The 17,254-nt window shown below is 44.7% G+C and overlaps 1 protein-coding gene across 1 annotated transcript in view; it reads left to right on the forward strand.

Moving 5' to 3' along the window:
• The window catches only part of LOC103668810 (CREB binding protein), a 122,111-nt gene that overhangs the window by 88,282 nt on the left and 16,575 nt on the right, over nucleotides 1–17,254 (forward strand). The window contains exons 15-21 of the mRNA XM_040635409.1: nucleotides 1,218–1,397; nucleotides 2,375–2,564; nucleotides 5,995–6,113; nucleotides 6,930–7,169; nucleotides 7,628–7,716; nucleotides 12,960–13,040; nucleotides 14,527–14,583. Coding sequence (XP_040491343.1) covers nucleotides 1,218–1,397; nucleotides 2,375–2,564; nucleotides 5,995–6,113; nucleotides 6,930–7,169; nucleotides 7,628–7,716; nucleotides 12,960–13,040; nucleotides 14,527–14,583 — 956 coding nt within the window. The remainder of the gene's footprint in view (nucleotides 1–1,217; nucleotides 1,398–2,374; nucleotides 2,565–5,994; nucleotides 6,114–6,929; nucleotides 7,170–7,627; nucleotides 7,717–12,959; nucleotides 13,041–14,526; nucleotides 14,584–17,254) is intronic.

Raw genomic sequence — 17,254 nt, forward strand, 5'->3', positions numbered from 1 at the left:
GCATGTGCTTTGACTTGCCTGTCAGCCTTATTTCCAGACCTGGAGCCTTTTCTTCTCAGGATAAAATGGCAGACCCAGGTTAGCACTTCCTGTGGCTCGTGTCTGCCCCCCTCCCCCCCGTCCTCTGTGGACCTGCGTGCTGGCAGTGCCCAGCTGTAGGCTGCCTGCTCGCCACCCCCCACACCGCGCCCCAGTTACCACTGAAATCTTCACGTCCGTTTTCATATCAGCCTGACTTAGAAACTATTCTTCCCCCCGAAATACATTAACTTTATTCTTAGGGACTGAGGATATTTATTTATAAAATATCAGAATAAATCTTAACACCCCCAAGATAACAGTACTGTATGTATTTCTCCACAGGGAGTGTATTTATTATTTACCCTTATTTTATATTTCTTATTTTTAAATAAGATTCCTTTGTAATTTTATATTCCCTTTTGTTTATTTAAATTAGAACTCTATGAGGCAGGGGAACCTGGATGGCTCAGTCATTTGAGCATCCAAGTTTTGTTTTGGTTCAGGTCGTGATCTCAGGGTCGTGGGATCAAGCCCCGTGTCGGGCTCTGAGCTGGGCACAGTGTCTGCTTGTCCCTCTCCCTCCCCCTCTGTCCCTCCCCTGACTTACCAATGTGCTTGGGCTCTCCCTCTCTCTCCAAAATGGATAAATAAAATCTTTAAAAAAAAAAAAAAAAACACAACTATTAGTAAGACTTTGAAAAGCGAGAATTCTTGTGGTGGTTCCTTACCTTGATGTTTGCTTACTGTCCCACCGCTAACACCACCACGGCCCCTGCAGTTATGACAAGCAAATTACACGTTCTTGTTCCGCGTAGGCTCTTTCTCCCCCTTCCTACATGTGCACTTCTGTATCTATAATTCCGCCTTTTACAGTAAACTTTAATGGCCTTATTGGAAGGAATTAATTTTGACTTAGGTAGAAACTTCCAGAAAATAGTCTTATATCAAAATGTGGAAAGCCCTGCTCTTCCATCTCTGGATTCTTGGTAGGAAGTTCTTTGTTTTTCTGCATGATGTTGACTTCCTCTGGGACTCCCGTTTTAAATTTTGTGTTCTGCAGGTCTCTCAAATAGGGATGTCTTTTAGGTTAGTGTTGAGAAATGTTAACATGAAACTGTATGTTGAGTGAAGAACAGAGTTTAATAGCATTTCTGTTGTCTTATTAACGGAGATAAATAATTTTGGTTTCTCCACAGCTTTCCCAGGCAGCAGCCAGCATCGATAACAGGGTCCCCACTCCTTCCTCGGTGGCGAGCGCCGAAACCAACTCCCAGCAGCCAGGACCCGATGTACCAATGCTGGAGGTGAAGGCAGAGGTCAAGACCGAGGACACTGAGCCTGACGCCAGTGAATCCAAGGGGGAGCCTGGATCTGCGGTAGGTGCCGTTCCAGGGCGTGAGCAGATGTGCAGCACACAGAAGTGCCACTGAGGTGTCTAAGGGGAGACACCATGGGTCCTCCGTGGATGACACTGCTTTTTGCTTTAATACCCTGTTTGATTACGGGTTCAGAGAGGATATAGGTTAAAAGTAGAGTGGTTATTTTGGGGTATTAGGTATGGGTTTTACTTTATTTTGCTAGAAATAAGAATACTGGTTTATATTTTAAATGACTGAACCATCCAGTGACTTTTCACTGCCGTTCTTCATTCCTACGTAGTGGTGCAGAGTTACACTGCACAAGGGTGTGCTCGTTCACTAATTAACCTGTAGCAAAAGTTGGAAACTGGATCCGGCCCCATAGACATGTTTTGTTTGGCTCACATAATATTTTTAAAAATAAGGAATTATAAATACAACTGAATTTCTGGCTTTTCTTTGAAGATGAGAAGCCCTGTCAGCACTCTGCTTGCATTCCTATGGCAGCAGTCTGGGTGGTAGCCTCTGCCGTGGCCTCGAGATGGGGCTCGGGCTCTCCAGTTTGCCAGAGCCTCCGCTCCCCCCTGCTGGCTCACACACCTCCTGCTGCATCGTTTACTTCACCTGCCTGGCCCTCTGCGCAGTTTGGTTTTTCCCCAATTTTCAGGGAGATTCTTGTTCCAAACTAGGAGTACCTGTATGTGAAACTGCTGAGCAGGTGATGAAGCCTGTGTCTGCAGTGTCGTTTAAGCACTCTAGCATGTGAAATTTTTAAATCAGGACTCTAATTGCAGGGGTGCTCTATGAAGGCAACTCACTGGGCCCCAAATGCTCCGCTCCTCCCTGGGGGAGAGAACGGGATGGTAAATGCGGCTCTGAGTAGGGGACAGTTTGACGAGCCCAGATAAATTGTTGAGAGACTTCCACTGATGCTGAGTTAGAGTAAAGGTCTTTGATATTCACACATCATTATCTGTAATTCTGTTTTTCTCAAGATGATGGAGGAGGATCTACAAGGATCTTCTCAAGTTAAAGAAGAAACAGACACAACAGAACAGAAATCAGAACCAATGGAAGTGGACGAGAAGAAACCGGAAGTCAAAGTAGAAGCTAAAGAGGAAGAAGAGAACAACGCTAATGGAGCTGCCTCTCAGTCAACGTCTCCCTCACAGCCACGCAAAAAAAGTAGGTCGTGTTTCCTTGAACTTTTCAGCTGTGCTCGTCTTCCACCATGTTGTGATTATACAGTGCGGGTTAAAAGCTAAAGCTTATATCTTTTCTGCCTGCCATTCCCCAAGTTTTACCTCTTGAGAAATGACAGGGAGCTAGACTCCAGCCCGAGGACCCACAGGGCTTACGGTGGGAATGAAAAATGAGCCGTGGCTCTGAGGGGCAGCCCAGGAGCACATCTCTCCTATGAGCTGTCACTGACTGTAGGGCCAGAGTAGAGGAGGCATCTGAGTCCTTGTGCCTGCCGAGGAGCTTGGGCTTTCTTTCCTCAGCAAGCTGTGGACAACCACTGTTAGATTTGAGCAGGAGATTGACCGAAAGCTGTGCTACGGAAGTCACCACCGTGGCAGCACACGTGCGCACTGTTACAGATGGGAAACTGTGCCCACAGTGAGCAGTGGAGTAGGCCCCAGTGGCCTCGGGCAGCGGGAGGGCCGCAGATAAGTGAAGATGCTTTGGGCTCTGAGATGTGTGGGCTGAGCCAGCCTTGCAGAGGGAGTTGAAGGGAACCCATTGGAGGTTCCAACAGAAGGAGGTCAACAGGGTGTCAGAACATTGTTAGGTGACCCTTGCAAATGGGGAATGTGGCTCAGAAAGTTAAGGGCTGCTTGTGGCACATTTGGGAAAGACAACAGAGAAGCATGAGAGGCTGATATTGTATAGTTTTGCCACTGGGAGGGAGAACCTACAGAAGCTTTCGAGCTTTTGGTCTCACACCTGTTTATGCTCCTAAAAATTGAGGACCCCAGAGTTTTTATTTTTATGGATTATTTGTCGCCATTTATTTTATTAGAAATTTTAAAAACATTCATTTAACAAATCTGTTACGTGGCATCCATGAATAACACATTTTTATGAAAAACAAGTTTCCCACAACAAACGGAGCAGTGACAGTATTTTCTTTACATTCTTGTGACTTGGAGATGTCAGCGAACGCGGCTGGATTCTCATGCTGTCGTCTCTGTTGTGCTGCGATGTTTGGTTCCTGTCCCTGAAGACAACCCCGCCCCACGCAGATAGGCGGTTGATAAAGAGTTAAGAGCCTTTTCAGATCATTGTGGGTGTTCCTTTGTAGTACTACACCAGAACTCAGCAAGTGCAGGCTTCCTAAAGATTAATTTCGGTGTGAAGTCCGGACGCACAGCTCTGGACTTAGGGTTTGGTGGACTAAGTCCTTTTTTTTTTTTTTTTTTTTTCAAATAACATGATCCTTTGGTCATCTTGGAATTTGACTCACGAGTTAACAGATTTTCCAGATGTCACTGTACAATATTTTTAAAAATCACATTGATTAATATCAGTTTGAATCTCCTCAAAAAAGTCTTGGAAATTTTGGGAGGCTGTCAGACTGATGTGACAGATACAAGTTCTCCAAATTCTAATTTTGATGTAAGTCCAAACTTTATCATTGGCAGCAAATACTGTCAGTTGTCCTTGGTGTAACTGGCCCACTTTGTTTCTTTTTGGGAAAACGTCTGCCACATCCCCAGATCTGAATAACCATAGCTTGTCTAACCCTCTTTGCCCCAGTCTTACGTGCTCTGTGCAGAAAAGCAGCAACCTCCGCTCTCAGCTCTGCATGCACGGGCGCTTTCTCTCAGGACTGCCAGTGCATGCAGCGGGGCTGCTGGGTGCCAGCTTCCCGTTTAGTCATACGAAATCAAGACATGTAGCCAGGGGTTGAGAGCATGGTGACGACTGATGCGGCTTTGGTGCCGCTGCCTGTGTTGTTGCGCAGTGCAAGTGACTTTCCTCGTGGTTCCTTTTGCCCATTTGTGCCGACATCAACACTGCACCAGGCTAATGATGGCCTAGTGTTATTGTGAAACTCGTTTTATGATATGGAAGTAAATTTGATTGCACAGACCCTTAGAAAGGGCCTGGAGCAGTGCTGGAACTTTCTGTGATGACAGGAGCGTTACATGTCTGTGCTCTCCGTGGTTGTCACTAGCCACGTGTAGGTCCTGAGCACTTGAAATGTGACAAGTGTGACTGAGGAAGTGATTTTACATCAGGCCGGTGGCTAAAGACAGGAGTTTGGAGATGTTTTTTCCTCGGCATAGCTGTTTTCAACAAATGTGTAGTAATGAGCGACTGACCAAAGTGACATGCGTGCGAGGTTGCCACTAGGAGGTGATGGGCCTGCAGCAGGCTCGGCACACGCTCTGTGAGAGCCGCATCGCTCCCTCAGACTTCGTGCGCCAGAATGTCTTTGGTGCTGTGAAAGCCAGCGCCGACAGTGTGTGAGCAAAGGCGCGTAACTGCCTTCTAACAAACCTTTATTTTTGGAGACTAAAATTTGATTTCATGTATCATGAAATATTATTCTTTTCTTTTTTTCCCAGCCGTGAAAAACACAAAAACCAATCTTAGCTCACTAGCTGTACAAAGGCAGGTGGCTGGCCAGATTGGGCCAGTGGGTCCAAGTTTGCTGACCTCTGGTCTAAGAAGAAAGAAGAAGCTATCGATTAAAGAATTGTTTTCTTGGAAAAGAGTTATTCAAAGAAAACCAAATGCTACTCCATTTCTGTAAAAACAGAAGAAAAGGAGCTAGCTGAAGGCAGGATGTGTGTGTGTTTCATGAGGCTCCTGTGGGGCGCATCTGCTCACGGGCCCCCAACAGCAGTCCTAGCTCTGAAGTGGGGTGCAGCAGAACACAAGTGTTCTTTCACAGACCTGCCTCTTGCCTTCATAGGTTGTTACACACATTTTCCCTGGTCATTAAAACTCACTGGGCTTTGTATGAATGTATCGTCTTGAATGTATTTGGCAGCCAGTGTTTATCCTGGGATTGGTGACAACAGCAAGTGTAGTAGGAAACGGAGTGACTTAAGGGGTGGAGGGAATGGGCGTTGGTAAATATAGGCAGGAGCGATTCAGAAGTTTTGGGGAAAATACTTGATTTTGTTTCTGTGTACGTTTGTTTGTGAGCTTGTCCCAGGTGTCTGAGTTTACTTCATCCAAGGACAGACAAATTTCATCAGAGCAAGGAAGGCCCCCGTCCAGGGAAACTGCTTTATTATCACCCATTGGATCAAGGAAGCAGATTTGGGAGTTAGCTTCATTTTCTGTTCCAACACAGTTTTAATGTCGGAAACCCTTTTATTGAAGAAGCAAACTTGTTAGTGTGGTATTTAGCCTTGTGACATAGAAGCAGTTTTAAAACCCTAATGTAATGATGTTTTCAGAAGCCCTGAATTGTAGTTTGAGAACGTCTGTGAACTCTGTGGTGAATGAGAGCCCTTGGGAGTCGCACAGCTTAGGGGGTCGCGGGGGTGGAGATGATTGGGGCCTTCCAGAAGCAGGCCAGGCTTCCATTTGAAATGTGATGGATGAGGGGTCCGAGTGCTTATAAGTAGTGTCACTTCCTGTTTTCTAACTATAGTCTTTAAGCCGGAGGAGTTACGCCAGGCTCTGATGCCAACCCTCGAAGCGTTGTATCGACAGGATCCGGAGTCCCTACCTTTTCGGCAGCCTGTAGACCCCCAGCTCCTAGGAATTCCGGTAAGTTAACATAGTAAAAATAAAGCCTTACCAGCAATACTCAGAATATCCATGTTTTATCTCTGAAAATTGGGTAACAAACCCTTGTTTTGAAGATTTTTCTCCTATAAAAAAAACTTCTCTGTCAAAGCAGTAATACACCTTTGTCTCATTGATTGGAACGTGTGTTGCACCGCCTGCTTGCCTTGGCGCACGGCCTCCGTAGCCCCGTTGTCCATCTGGGGCTTTGTGTGAGCCTTCGTCTGAAAGGGGGAATTTGGAGAACTGGCAGACCCCAGTGAGAAAGCATGTGGGCCTTGTTCTGATATCTCTGGGGAGTCTTGTAAGGGCCCTGGCGGCCCCATGGGTTTCTGTTGAGCATTGTCACTATTTTCGTTTCTGTTCTTGTGTTTGTCTTGGAATTTTATCTTGTTTGCCAGGACCAAGAGTAAATCTCTAAAAAAAAAAAACATAATGTCTGATAAATGTGCTTACCATTTTATTTCAGTGGATTAAAATCCGTATTTTAAAAATTCTATATTAAAAAAACATTTTTAACCCATTCTTTTATTAAATAATATATTGATATTATTTTGCCCTTAACTTTGCCTTTGAAATAATTTGGTCACACTTGACAATACTAATTACAATTTTAGATAATAAAATCAGAGGAAGGTCAGAGATCGTTTGCTCCTTAGTTACCATTTGTTACTATTAAAAACGGAAGTTGTTCTGGAGCTGATTATTTCTATTTTGTTTTTTAACATAAAGCTGGTACATAAGGCTGGCATTTGGTATTTGGGGGATCCACTAGACTGAGCCTATTTTGTCTTTAAGGATTATTTTGACATTGTGAAGAATCCCATGGACCTTTCCACCATCAAGCGGAAGCTGGATACAGGGCAGTACCAAGAGCCCTGGCAGTATGTGGACGATGTCTGGCTTATGTTCAACAATGCCTGGCTCTATAATCGTAAGACGTCGCGGGTCTATAAGTTCTGCAGTAAACTTGCAGAGGTCTTTGAACAAGAAATTGACCCTGTTATGCAGTCCCTTGGATATTGCTGTGGACGAAAGGTACAGTTTAAACTTCTTCTGGAAAGTGAACTTCCCTGGTTAATCCAGCCAGAGAGGGTATTATGTATTATGAAGACATGATAGACTTACACATTTTAGCCACACTGTGTGCTGGGAAGGACCCAGGTGGGGTCTGGGCTTTTGTAAAAACAGTTGATTGCCTGAAGCCACATAATGGATGATCAAAGCCAGAGGTGCTTACTGGGGAAGACCTTGGGTTATGCCTTTCTGGATGCCCCTGCGTCCATTTATCTGTCTGTAAGAAATGTCTCTTGGCAACCGATTCTGTCACATCGAATCCAAAAATGTCTCTAAATAGCTGTGAAAATTGTTAGAAAACTATCCCGTGCACTAACGGAAATATTTTACTAGCTGAATCTAACCCTCCGTAGTGAACTAGAACATTATGTGACAGTAACTAGGATATATTTTTAGTATTTTCTCCTTTGTTTTTGCAGTATGAGTTTTCCCCACAGACTTTGTGCTGCTACGGGAAGCAGCTGTGTACAATTCCTCGTGACGCTGCCTACTACAGCTATCAGAATAGGTAAGCACCGAGCCAGCGTTCTGAGTTAACGGGACAAAAGGAAGGTCTTAGGGCAAGGTGTCTGATCGTAGCACATTATTTCTGGGCACATTATTTCTTTTCTGAAGTTCTGATGAAATGGACCACAGTTTCAGTGCTGCTTAGTCACTCAGATAGGCCCACGGTCTCTTATTTTTAAAGCACGCTTTTGCAGTATAAAAATTTAAGCTCAAAACTGCTCAAAATGTAACCACATAAGAAAGAGTCTGGAGGTGAGAGTAAGTCTAATAAAAGGTTGACTTAGCTTTTTGAAGATCTCAGTAATGTGGATATATTGCATTTTACTATTTGACATGTAAGTATTTGCCCTGATAACTTGGCCTGGACAGTCTGATAGAAAGATTTGAATTAGTGATAATTTATCTAAAAAAGTACTAAAAGCTTTAGACTTAAAGAGTTTTTGTTTTAATTAATAGCACAACACTGAATGAGCATTCTTGTTGAGTTCCACATGAACTCCCCTGTCACAGGATGGCCGTTTCAGGGTTTTAGGAGTGAGGCGTCCTCGAGAAATCTTTGCCATTCTCTTGAAATGTGGAGATGGCTGAATGTCCTGTCTTAAGCAGAAGAGAATGGAAATAATATTTTTTGTTGCTCATTTGCCATACAAATACAACTTCCACAGTTGGGGGGGTTGAAAATTAAATTTAGTTGTATCTGTTGCTTCTCGTGGCTCCATGTTGCCACAGCATGAGGGCATCATGCCTGGAGGCACCAGTGGTAAATCTCGGTCACATGCAGCAGTTGCTTTGCCTCGTGTTAGGGACAGGCGGTGAAATGTGTGTGACCAAGGTGCCGCTTTGGGTTCGAGTATTAAATGTCTGCATTAGGGTTTGATATTTTGATTACTTGATCTTGTCTGCTTACCGTGATTACATATGTCCTGTTATTTCGAGGAAGATAAGTAAAGGGCATTTTGTTATTATTTGTTCAGGCCTGAATAATTTGGAATTTTGAAATATTTGTCTTCTAATTATGCTTTTAAAGGACTTGAATTTTTTAAAAATACCTAATCATATTTACGATATGATTATCGTATTTACGATATGATACGTAAATATGATAATCATATTTACGATACTCCCATCAAAATCCTACTTAAAAAGAGAGGTAGAGGAAACTGTTGACCTAAAAAGTGTCTCAAGGAGAGATTTCTAAGCCCTGCCCAGCCCACTCGTCCTGGCTCCATGGTAGAGTGAGACGCTGGTGCTTGTTCTGGGGGTGACAAGAGTGTAGCCCTGTACCCCTGCCCTAAAAATAACGTTCACACCTGGAACTTACTTCCTATCTCAGTTTCCTCTTCTATCGATAGGAACGTCTGAAATAATACCACAATCCCTTCGTGATAGAATCGCTCCTGTGGTGACACGTACTGTTCTTGGGGTTCTGGCCCCTCCAGTGAGTTTTAGCCCCATGACGTTCAGCACATCCCATAACGTATCAAGTTTAACCTTCTTGTTCTTGATACGGGTGCAGTAACACCTTCCCTGACAACCTCGGTTGTCACTTCCCATGAAATAATGAACGGGAATTCACTTTGGAAACTTTTATGTGCCAGGCAAAAATAAAGCTCTGAAACTTCCAGAGAACAGATTTCAGTTAACTATTCCCTGAAAAATCCCCCTGCTAGTGGATGCCCAGCCTGGTTTGGGTCTGGAAGGAAGAACAGACAGCAGGTTGTTTGCCACCATTTCTAAAGTTTGGGGCCTTTTCACTGTCCTCGGGTCCGTTGAGACCCTGCCTTTGCTGATTTGCACAGATTTTGGCCATTTTTAAGTAAATAGAGTTGATATGATCAGGCTCTCCAATAGGGGCTTATGCGCAGAGTGCAAACACAGGGTTGCTTTGAAAGCTCTGAAATGTCCAGTTTTAGTTTTGTGTAGAACTTTATCTTTACTGAACAAAAGTAATATATTTTTCTTATGAGTAGAGACATAAATAAAGGAGTTCTGTTCTATAAAGGATACATTTTTCAGGTGTAGGCATGCTGCTTCTTAGCCAAGTCTTGCAAGGTGTGCTTCCTAGAAAGCTGTACTTGGAGAGGTTGACAATGGTGTAAGGCTAAGAAAGCAGTGGCCTAACTACGATGAGCGTCCTAACTGCTTACACTTTTATTCGCATCTTTGACTACTTAGGAACACCGGTGTTGTCATAACTAATGTTTTGGCACTTATGGTCCTAAACTGTTTGGGCATTTCAAACAATAGAAAGTCCTACAGACCATTTGAACAAGTGAAACTAATATATAAACTAGCATATGAATATATTTTCACTTGTTTCCGTGCTTTGAAAATTTGAAAGTAACTCAAGTTGGGAAAACTGCTATATAGATTTTCCAGATACTATCTTTAGATATCCCAGTTATTTCTATATATTCATACGGTACTTAAAACAATCTGCATTTGAAAATTTACTCCATGCATTAAATTACCTTTATAGATAAACTGTGCAGTTACATTGTGCTAACTTTAGGTACCCAGATGCACATCATCATCGGATTATGTGAAATATTTCTCCTTTGCAATTCCATATTCATCAAATTGCTTCCTTCACACAAGGCTAATGTCAGCAAGGCTCTCGAGATTGAAAAGTGACTTTCTTGAACCATTCTGTATTTTTAGGGTGAATAAAGTTTGGACTAGGTAATAATGTGGGGGCATTCTGGCATTCCCATCTGTCCCCCACTGATTGCCAAGGCGGTTTCAGCAGACTTGACCAGTGGGTGTCTGTGCCCCTTCTCCAGACTGTCGCCAGCTCTCCGGAGGGCACCTAAGGGAGGGCTGGGCCTTCCCCTCCCCTTCTCAAACCCCAGCAGGTTCGATTCTCCAATGTCTCTGCTAGCTCTGTGACAGGCAGTAGAGCGTGTTAACTCTCTCTGTGCCTCCCACTTTCTAACCCTGAGGTTCTTTGCAGGTGAGAGCTAGTTACACACCAAGACTGTAGGCTTCCACAACTGCAGGGGCTGCCCTTGAGCCATCAGTGCTGCGTTCTGGGCTGGTTTCCACCACTAGAAAATGGTGGGCTTAGGATTCTTGTTTCCTGGGTGTTCCTGGGCTTGATATCTTGCTTGAATAAAAGCTAGGAGTTTGTCCAGGATTTTAAAGCCATTTTCCCTCACGTGTAATTATCATGGTGATTTCGTTTCCAGATGAGTTCAGCTTTTCACTCACCTGCAGCGGCTATACATTTGGTGATAAAATGAGTTGGAACACTCAAGTCCAAGTTTTATTTTCAAAGGGAGACACTTGGTGTTAAGGGGGATATCTTTTTTGCATATTGCCCTGGTCACCCCTGAATTGGGTTATGGTTTCTGTACTTTAATTCTTTTGTGCCAGTGATGATCACGCCCTCCTGCACATGGAAGTTCTTTTTACCACGTGATTTCAAGGCTTCGTACGCATATTTACAAACAGTGAACAGCCAGTTGATTCAGGAGAACATATAGATACAGATATTTTTAAACAGCAATGTTTATCTGTTTGTTCCTGGTCAGAGTTTTTAATCTTGGCAGAATTCATTGATCGAATCGTCCTAAATAAGCTGGTTCCAGAAGAAACTTTCATTAATCCAGTTGCTACCCACAGTGACTCTCTCGTGTTCCTCCTCAGCAAGCTAAAAGATGGGGCCATTTTGAGATGGGTGCATGCTCTGCAGTGTCGTGCTTTTAATGGACTCTGTGTTTAGTCAGAGAAGTACAGCAGACAAAATACTCAGTGCGTTTAACTCAGACTAGAATTAGAACTTGAGGGGGACTGACCTGAGCAGTAACGGAGGCAGACCGTCAGGCAGGGGCCTGAGCCTCCGTCCTTTGCAGCCGTGTGTGCGCGTGCGTGAGTGACCCTGCAAGCTGCCGCGTGCCCTGCGCGTGTCCGTGCGGTGTGGCGCTCCAAGTCTCGTCACAGTGTCTTTAACACTAATCCTCGTGGCATCTTGTAGACGTAGTTTTGAGCACTAAAACCACATTTGACTGTGCTGCTGCCACTGCCTTAAACTCCTCCTCTCCGCTTGTACAGTTCACCTCCATCCGGCCTGTTTATTTTTACAGTATTCCTGTGTGCCCATCTTGTTTTATGCAGCACCAGCCTGCATTTTCGTTGATTTCTCATGCTTGTCCTTTCCAAACATTTAATAGTTTTTAATTGTTCTTATTTGATACTTCAAGCCCAAGCTCCATATTATCTTTCAAGAAATTGGGGTGATGGATAATTTCTCAAATGCAGATTGTGCTTTAAAGATCAACTCTCTAAATTTGCTTAACTTGGATTGTCACCAAGTCAGAGCTGTTAATCACTGAGGATCTCAGATTGGTGAACGATTGATCCCATTACCAAAAAGTTTAAACCAAAGCTTAGAATTGAATTTTAAAAGTCTTTAAGATTGTTCATGGATTTACATATATTGTATTGTTTATACAATATATCACAGCTTGTTTCCTCTGTACATTCGTACTGATAAATGGCTGGAAAGTCTTTGACCCCGACTGCATTTCTGTTAAATGTTTGTCTAGAATATGGATTTGGTTTCATTTGTATTATAACACAATTAACTAAGTGATTAACATGAGAAAAATAACAGGAAAAAATTAAAACCAGTTCTGTGTGCTCAATATTTTTAGTACCTTTAAAGATCTGGCTTACTACCGGAAATAAAATCTGTGAATTGCTGTCAAGCATAAATTTGCCGTTTTGAAAAATAATTGCTTTTTTAAGGCCTTTGTCAGACTATTTTGTTCAAAAGTGAATTTTTTTCCATCGCAAACCCTGGAGTTATATTTTATTTTCTCTAAGTAATAACAAAAGTCAAACTCCTAAATTGAGGCTCCTTGCGATTCTAGTATTAACAACTCCTTGAAAACTGCTCTTCGGAGCTGGCCCAAGCCCAGCCGTTGTTAGCGATGATGGCCTGTGATGTGTGCAGTGAGACCGAATGCTAATCAAGCTTTGCCTTGGCTTTCTGCTCTGTGTTGTCTCGGTGTTTGCGTCTTACCTCTATGTCTGTGCTATCTGTTCCCTTCCCTGTTCTCTAATCCTGCCCTTCCCCACCTGCCCCTGTTCCTTCCATTGTCCTCACTGACCCATCAATCAACCAACAACGCCCCCCCTTCGTCGTGGTGATCTGCCCTGCTCTGATTGGTGGCTTCGTTGCTTGGGTGGCTGTGTGTTATGATGGACCAGTTCACCCAAGTATGGCCTTCTTGCTGACAGGTATCATTTCTGTGAGAAGTGTTTCACAGAGATCCAGGGGGAGAATGTTACCCTGGGTGACGACCCTTCACAGCCCCAGACGTAAGTACTATCCTGTCATTTTTCTCGGGGTTCACTCTTAATTGTTTTTCCCTCTTGCCCATGATTAAAAGGGAAGTTCCTCTGCCGATCTGACTGCTGTGTGGTGTGTTTTTCATACTCACGACACCCACACTTATACTTGGGGAGTGCAGCTCTTGAGCTGAGCACCAGGCCCACCTCCACGTTCTCCCCTCCTTTTAAGGCCGTGATGCTACAGCCCCCACTGCAGTTCACTGGTCTCTCTCAACCTTGCTCCACCTCTTCCTTTAAAACACTTGCCTTTTCCTTCTGGTGGTCCTCCTCCGTTTGGGGGAATTGTAAATTTTCAGTTACATCTCAGAAACCAGTTCACCCTTTTGACAGAACTGCCAGTAGCGAAAATTGAATCTTGCATACATACCCCCTCTTGAGCCTTCATCCCATCTTCCACTGAAACCTCTGTCCTGGAAGCCACAGAGCCTGTCCTAGAACACAGACAGTGAGACCCCAGAGTGGAAACACGTCTCCTTCCTTGCTGGAATGGTGCCTCTTGCTCACGTGCTCTGGCGTGCACAGGCATGAGTTGGTTCATTGATTCCTTCACTGAGTTCACCTTTGAGTGGTCTCATAGTCAGAATGTGGCCAGAAAGAGTAAATCCACCAACTGAATGGTCAACCCCTTTACATGCTTGAGATACCAAAACCCGCCAGCCACCATGCCTACCCAGGACTGCCAGCGTTTTGTGTTCTCTCTTTTCTCCTGACTCTGCCGTGATTTCTGCCGTGTGGGGAAGTCTGCTCGTGTGACCGTCCCCACAGGCAGAAGGGCTTCCCACCGGAGCGGCTTCCAGCAGTCTAGGACCGTGCACTTCACGTTTCCTCTATCCAAACACAGAACAAACCGCAGCCACTCATGAGACACACAAACTGAAATGCCTGAAATGCTACATACTCATTATTTTTATATCCCTTGTAGTCTTAATTCTTTGATCCAATTATGTGATTGATAATTGGATTATACAGTTCCATGAATCCGAAATAATTCATATATACACTGATCATAACAAAAGGACAGTATAGAAACCAGGTCTTCAGTCCTTTAAGAATAAATAAAATATCCCCCAGTAGATGCTGATCTTGTGTCATCTAATTCTATTATAATTAGAAGAATTGATTATGCCAGTTATCCATCAGATCGAGGAGCCATTCACCATGCAGATTTGATTGAAAATTTATAGGTTTGGATCTCATAGTAAGTGCTGGTGGTAGTTGGGAGGAAATATCCCAAGGCAGATAGAGAAAAACAGATGGTAGTGCTTTCGTGGAGATAAATTTTATATGCTCATGCCATCATTACTTCTACTTGAGATTTCGGCTGACCATTATTTACTTCTTATTTGAAAAAGTAGTTACCAAATAATATCCCACAGACCCTGTAGTTTAGACTCAGCAGATAAATTTAGTTAATTAACGTTTCTTTTTTTTTCTTTTTTTTTTTTTAAACAAGGACAATTTCAAAGGATCAGTTTGAAAAGAAGAAAAATGATACCTTAGATCCTGAACCGTGAGTAGATAGTGATTTCTTTCTCACTTTTGGATTTTAGTTTCTGATCTGGAAAATCCCTCCTTGTGACTGGCCTGCAGGAGAAGGCACTGTTGGAACATTGGAAATGTGTTGCCCTGGGTGGGATTTTTTGTATAAAGTTATCTCAGATACGGATTCTTTTTTAACTCAAACCAAACGTGTGTCCCTGTAGCGTGCTCTCTAGCTAGTGAATTTCAGCAGCGATAAGGTTAGGTGGATGTTCTGGTTCTGTCAGAACCTCTCTGAGAAGCTGGTCATCATTGTTACTGAGAAGCTACTTAGCGTTCAGGGTGACTTCAGGGACTAAAGGTAGGAAGATTGATGGAGGACCTAATCTCACTTAAAGGGAAATTTCAGGAAGAAAACCTCTTAGGAACGACGCTCTAAAAATAAATAGCAGGAATCAGTGAGGGCGCTTCATTTGCCAAGTTTGCTTTGTGATCATCCCTAAAGAGGCTTCAGAGCTGCCTCCGTGGGGTGGTCCCTCCAGGTCCCCAAAGCCAGATCCTGAGAGCACCCAGTGTGTGTCGATGCCCATTGTGCTGTGTCACTTCAGGAAGGTGAGCACAGGCTCCAACGCCGCTGGAAGTTTGGGTGCCAGGAAATAGGTCCTGCCTCCCGTGTCCCCGACGCCCCAGCTCTGGGGAGACCAGATGCTGCAGTGAAAGACCAGGGCCTCATTTTGAAACTGGGCTTTCCTACTGGGAGCTCACGTGGTTAGGAGGGCACGCTCACTGCAGGAGCTCCGGGTTGCGCCCCGTATCTTTTGTGACCAGTGGAGTGTCTCTCCTGATTGTCCCATGTCCCTGTTCACATTATGTCCCCCTACTCAGCTTTGCAGTTTCACTTTTCAGTTTCAAAATAAAGTACTTCGAAATACTAGGCACCAATGTAGGGAATACACAGATGAATGAGGGGGCTCCCTCCTTCTGCTCTTTGTCTTCTGGTAGAAGAGTTAGATGGCTCATAGCACACACAGTAAGGTGCTCCAGGGATGGAAGGCTTGGCCTGTGTTGAGTGGCATCCTGCAGAAGGGGACACTCGTCTGGCAGCAGGTGCGGGGCAGGGGTGGGCAGAGCATTCTAGGCACAAAAACGCAAAAGAACACAGGATGTTCGACAACACTGCAGGTCAGCTCAAGGCCTTGGTGGGTAGGGAACGTGCATGGAGTCCCACAGGGCGAGCAGGTGGAAGGTCCTGGCTGAAGGGCCACTCACACTGTTCTTTGACATGTAGTTTTCCTCCTAAATGTGCTGGGGAGGTTTTGAAGGACTGTTGGTTTCTGTTATGGAAAGATCATCTGGATCTATGAGGTGGATTTACCAGGCGAGGAAATGACTTTGATTTCTAGTTAGGAAGTAGGGAAGCTAGTTAGGAGACTGAGAGCAACAACTCAGGCAGAAAGTGGGAAGTTGAAGCTTGACCTAAATAGAGAAGTGCCTCTTGGTCCAAGAAGCTGCACCATGGGAGTGAGAAGGGCCAGTCTAGGTGGCCTGCCAAGGTGCTCCTGTGGGAACCGGAAACGCGGGAATGGCAGCCAGCCACTTGGTTAATAATAGGTTCGCGGGGGAAGGGGGGGCTGAAATTCAAAATTGATAGAGTCGGGTCTAGAACATGCTTTTTTCTTGTTGTTGTTTTTTGTTTTGTTTTGGATAGTCCTCTTCCCTGACATAGGAGGAAAGAGTTGAGAGTGGAGGGTCTCTGGAGGGGGCACAGAAACAGAGGGAGGTATTGCCTGCTGACCCTTTCAGTTCTTAACATGGAGGATGAGCTCCGCTCCTGAGTTTTCAGAGAAGGAGCTGGTTGGGGGTGAGGCAGCACTAGAGGAAGGAGCAAGGTCTGGAGCAGAGCAGCCACCATATGGGGCGGGGGTGGGGAGGTGGCAGCAGCACAGGGTTGCCAAAGAGTGCTAGCTGGACGGTGAATTAGGCAGCAGTGCTACACTGGTGTACATGCTTTGCACATATGTGTCCTTTCCCCTCTGGACCAAACAGGAGCAGAGTAGCCACCGTGGGGGGGGGGGGGAGGTGGTTAGGCTGGATCTGTGGTTGAAAGCTTGCTCAGCAGGGGCAGTGGTGAGAGTGTGCATAACTGATAGGAAGAACCAGCACCCAGCAGAGTTGGGGGGAAGTGTGGTACTTTCTAGTCTCTTAAGCCTTCCTCAAGGCGTACGTTGTGGTGGTAAGGGAGTGGCTGAAAAAATAGGTTTTGACGTCCATGCATGTTGGCAACTAAGATTCCCAAATGAGGTGACAGGGCCCAGGTGAGGCAGGGTGGGGGCTGCGACAGATGGTGAATGGCCTGGTGCAGCCCTGCTCTCCGGTGCTTACGTGAATAAAGGCCGGCATTTACCAGTCAGTTTGACACTTCCCACCTTTGTAGCTGACTCCGAGCACATGCTTCCTGGACCTAGGCTTAGGAGCGAGTGTTTCTGACACTGGAAGCCTTGTTCTCTGTTACTTGAGGCAGTTTGGGCATGTGCGGTCACCTAGAGCAAGCAGTGGTCTTGAAGATGCATAGTAATGTCAGAAATACTGGCCTGTAAAATACACCTCTATCAGAGCAGTTTTTGAAAGTAACATTTCTGGTTGCAAAGGAGATTGGAAGAAGCAAGGGATAGGCATTTGTACAGAGAACTGGAGGAAGTCCG

Source organism: Ursus maritimus, unplaced genomic scaffold (genome assembly GCF_017311325.1).
Source record: "Ursus maritimus isolate PB19 unplaced genomic scaffold, ASM1731132v1 scaffold_2, whole genome shotgun sequence".
Taxonomy (NCBI): Eukaryota; Metazoa; Chordata; class Mammalia; order Carnivora; family Ursidae; genus Ursus; species Ursus maritimus.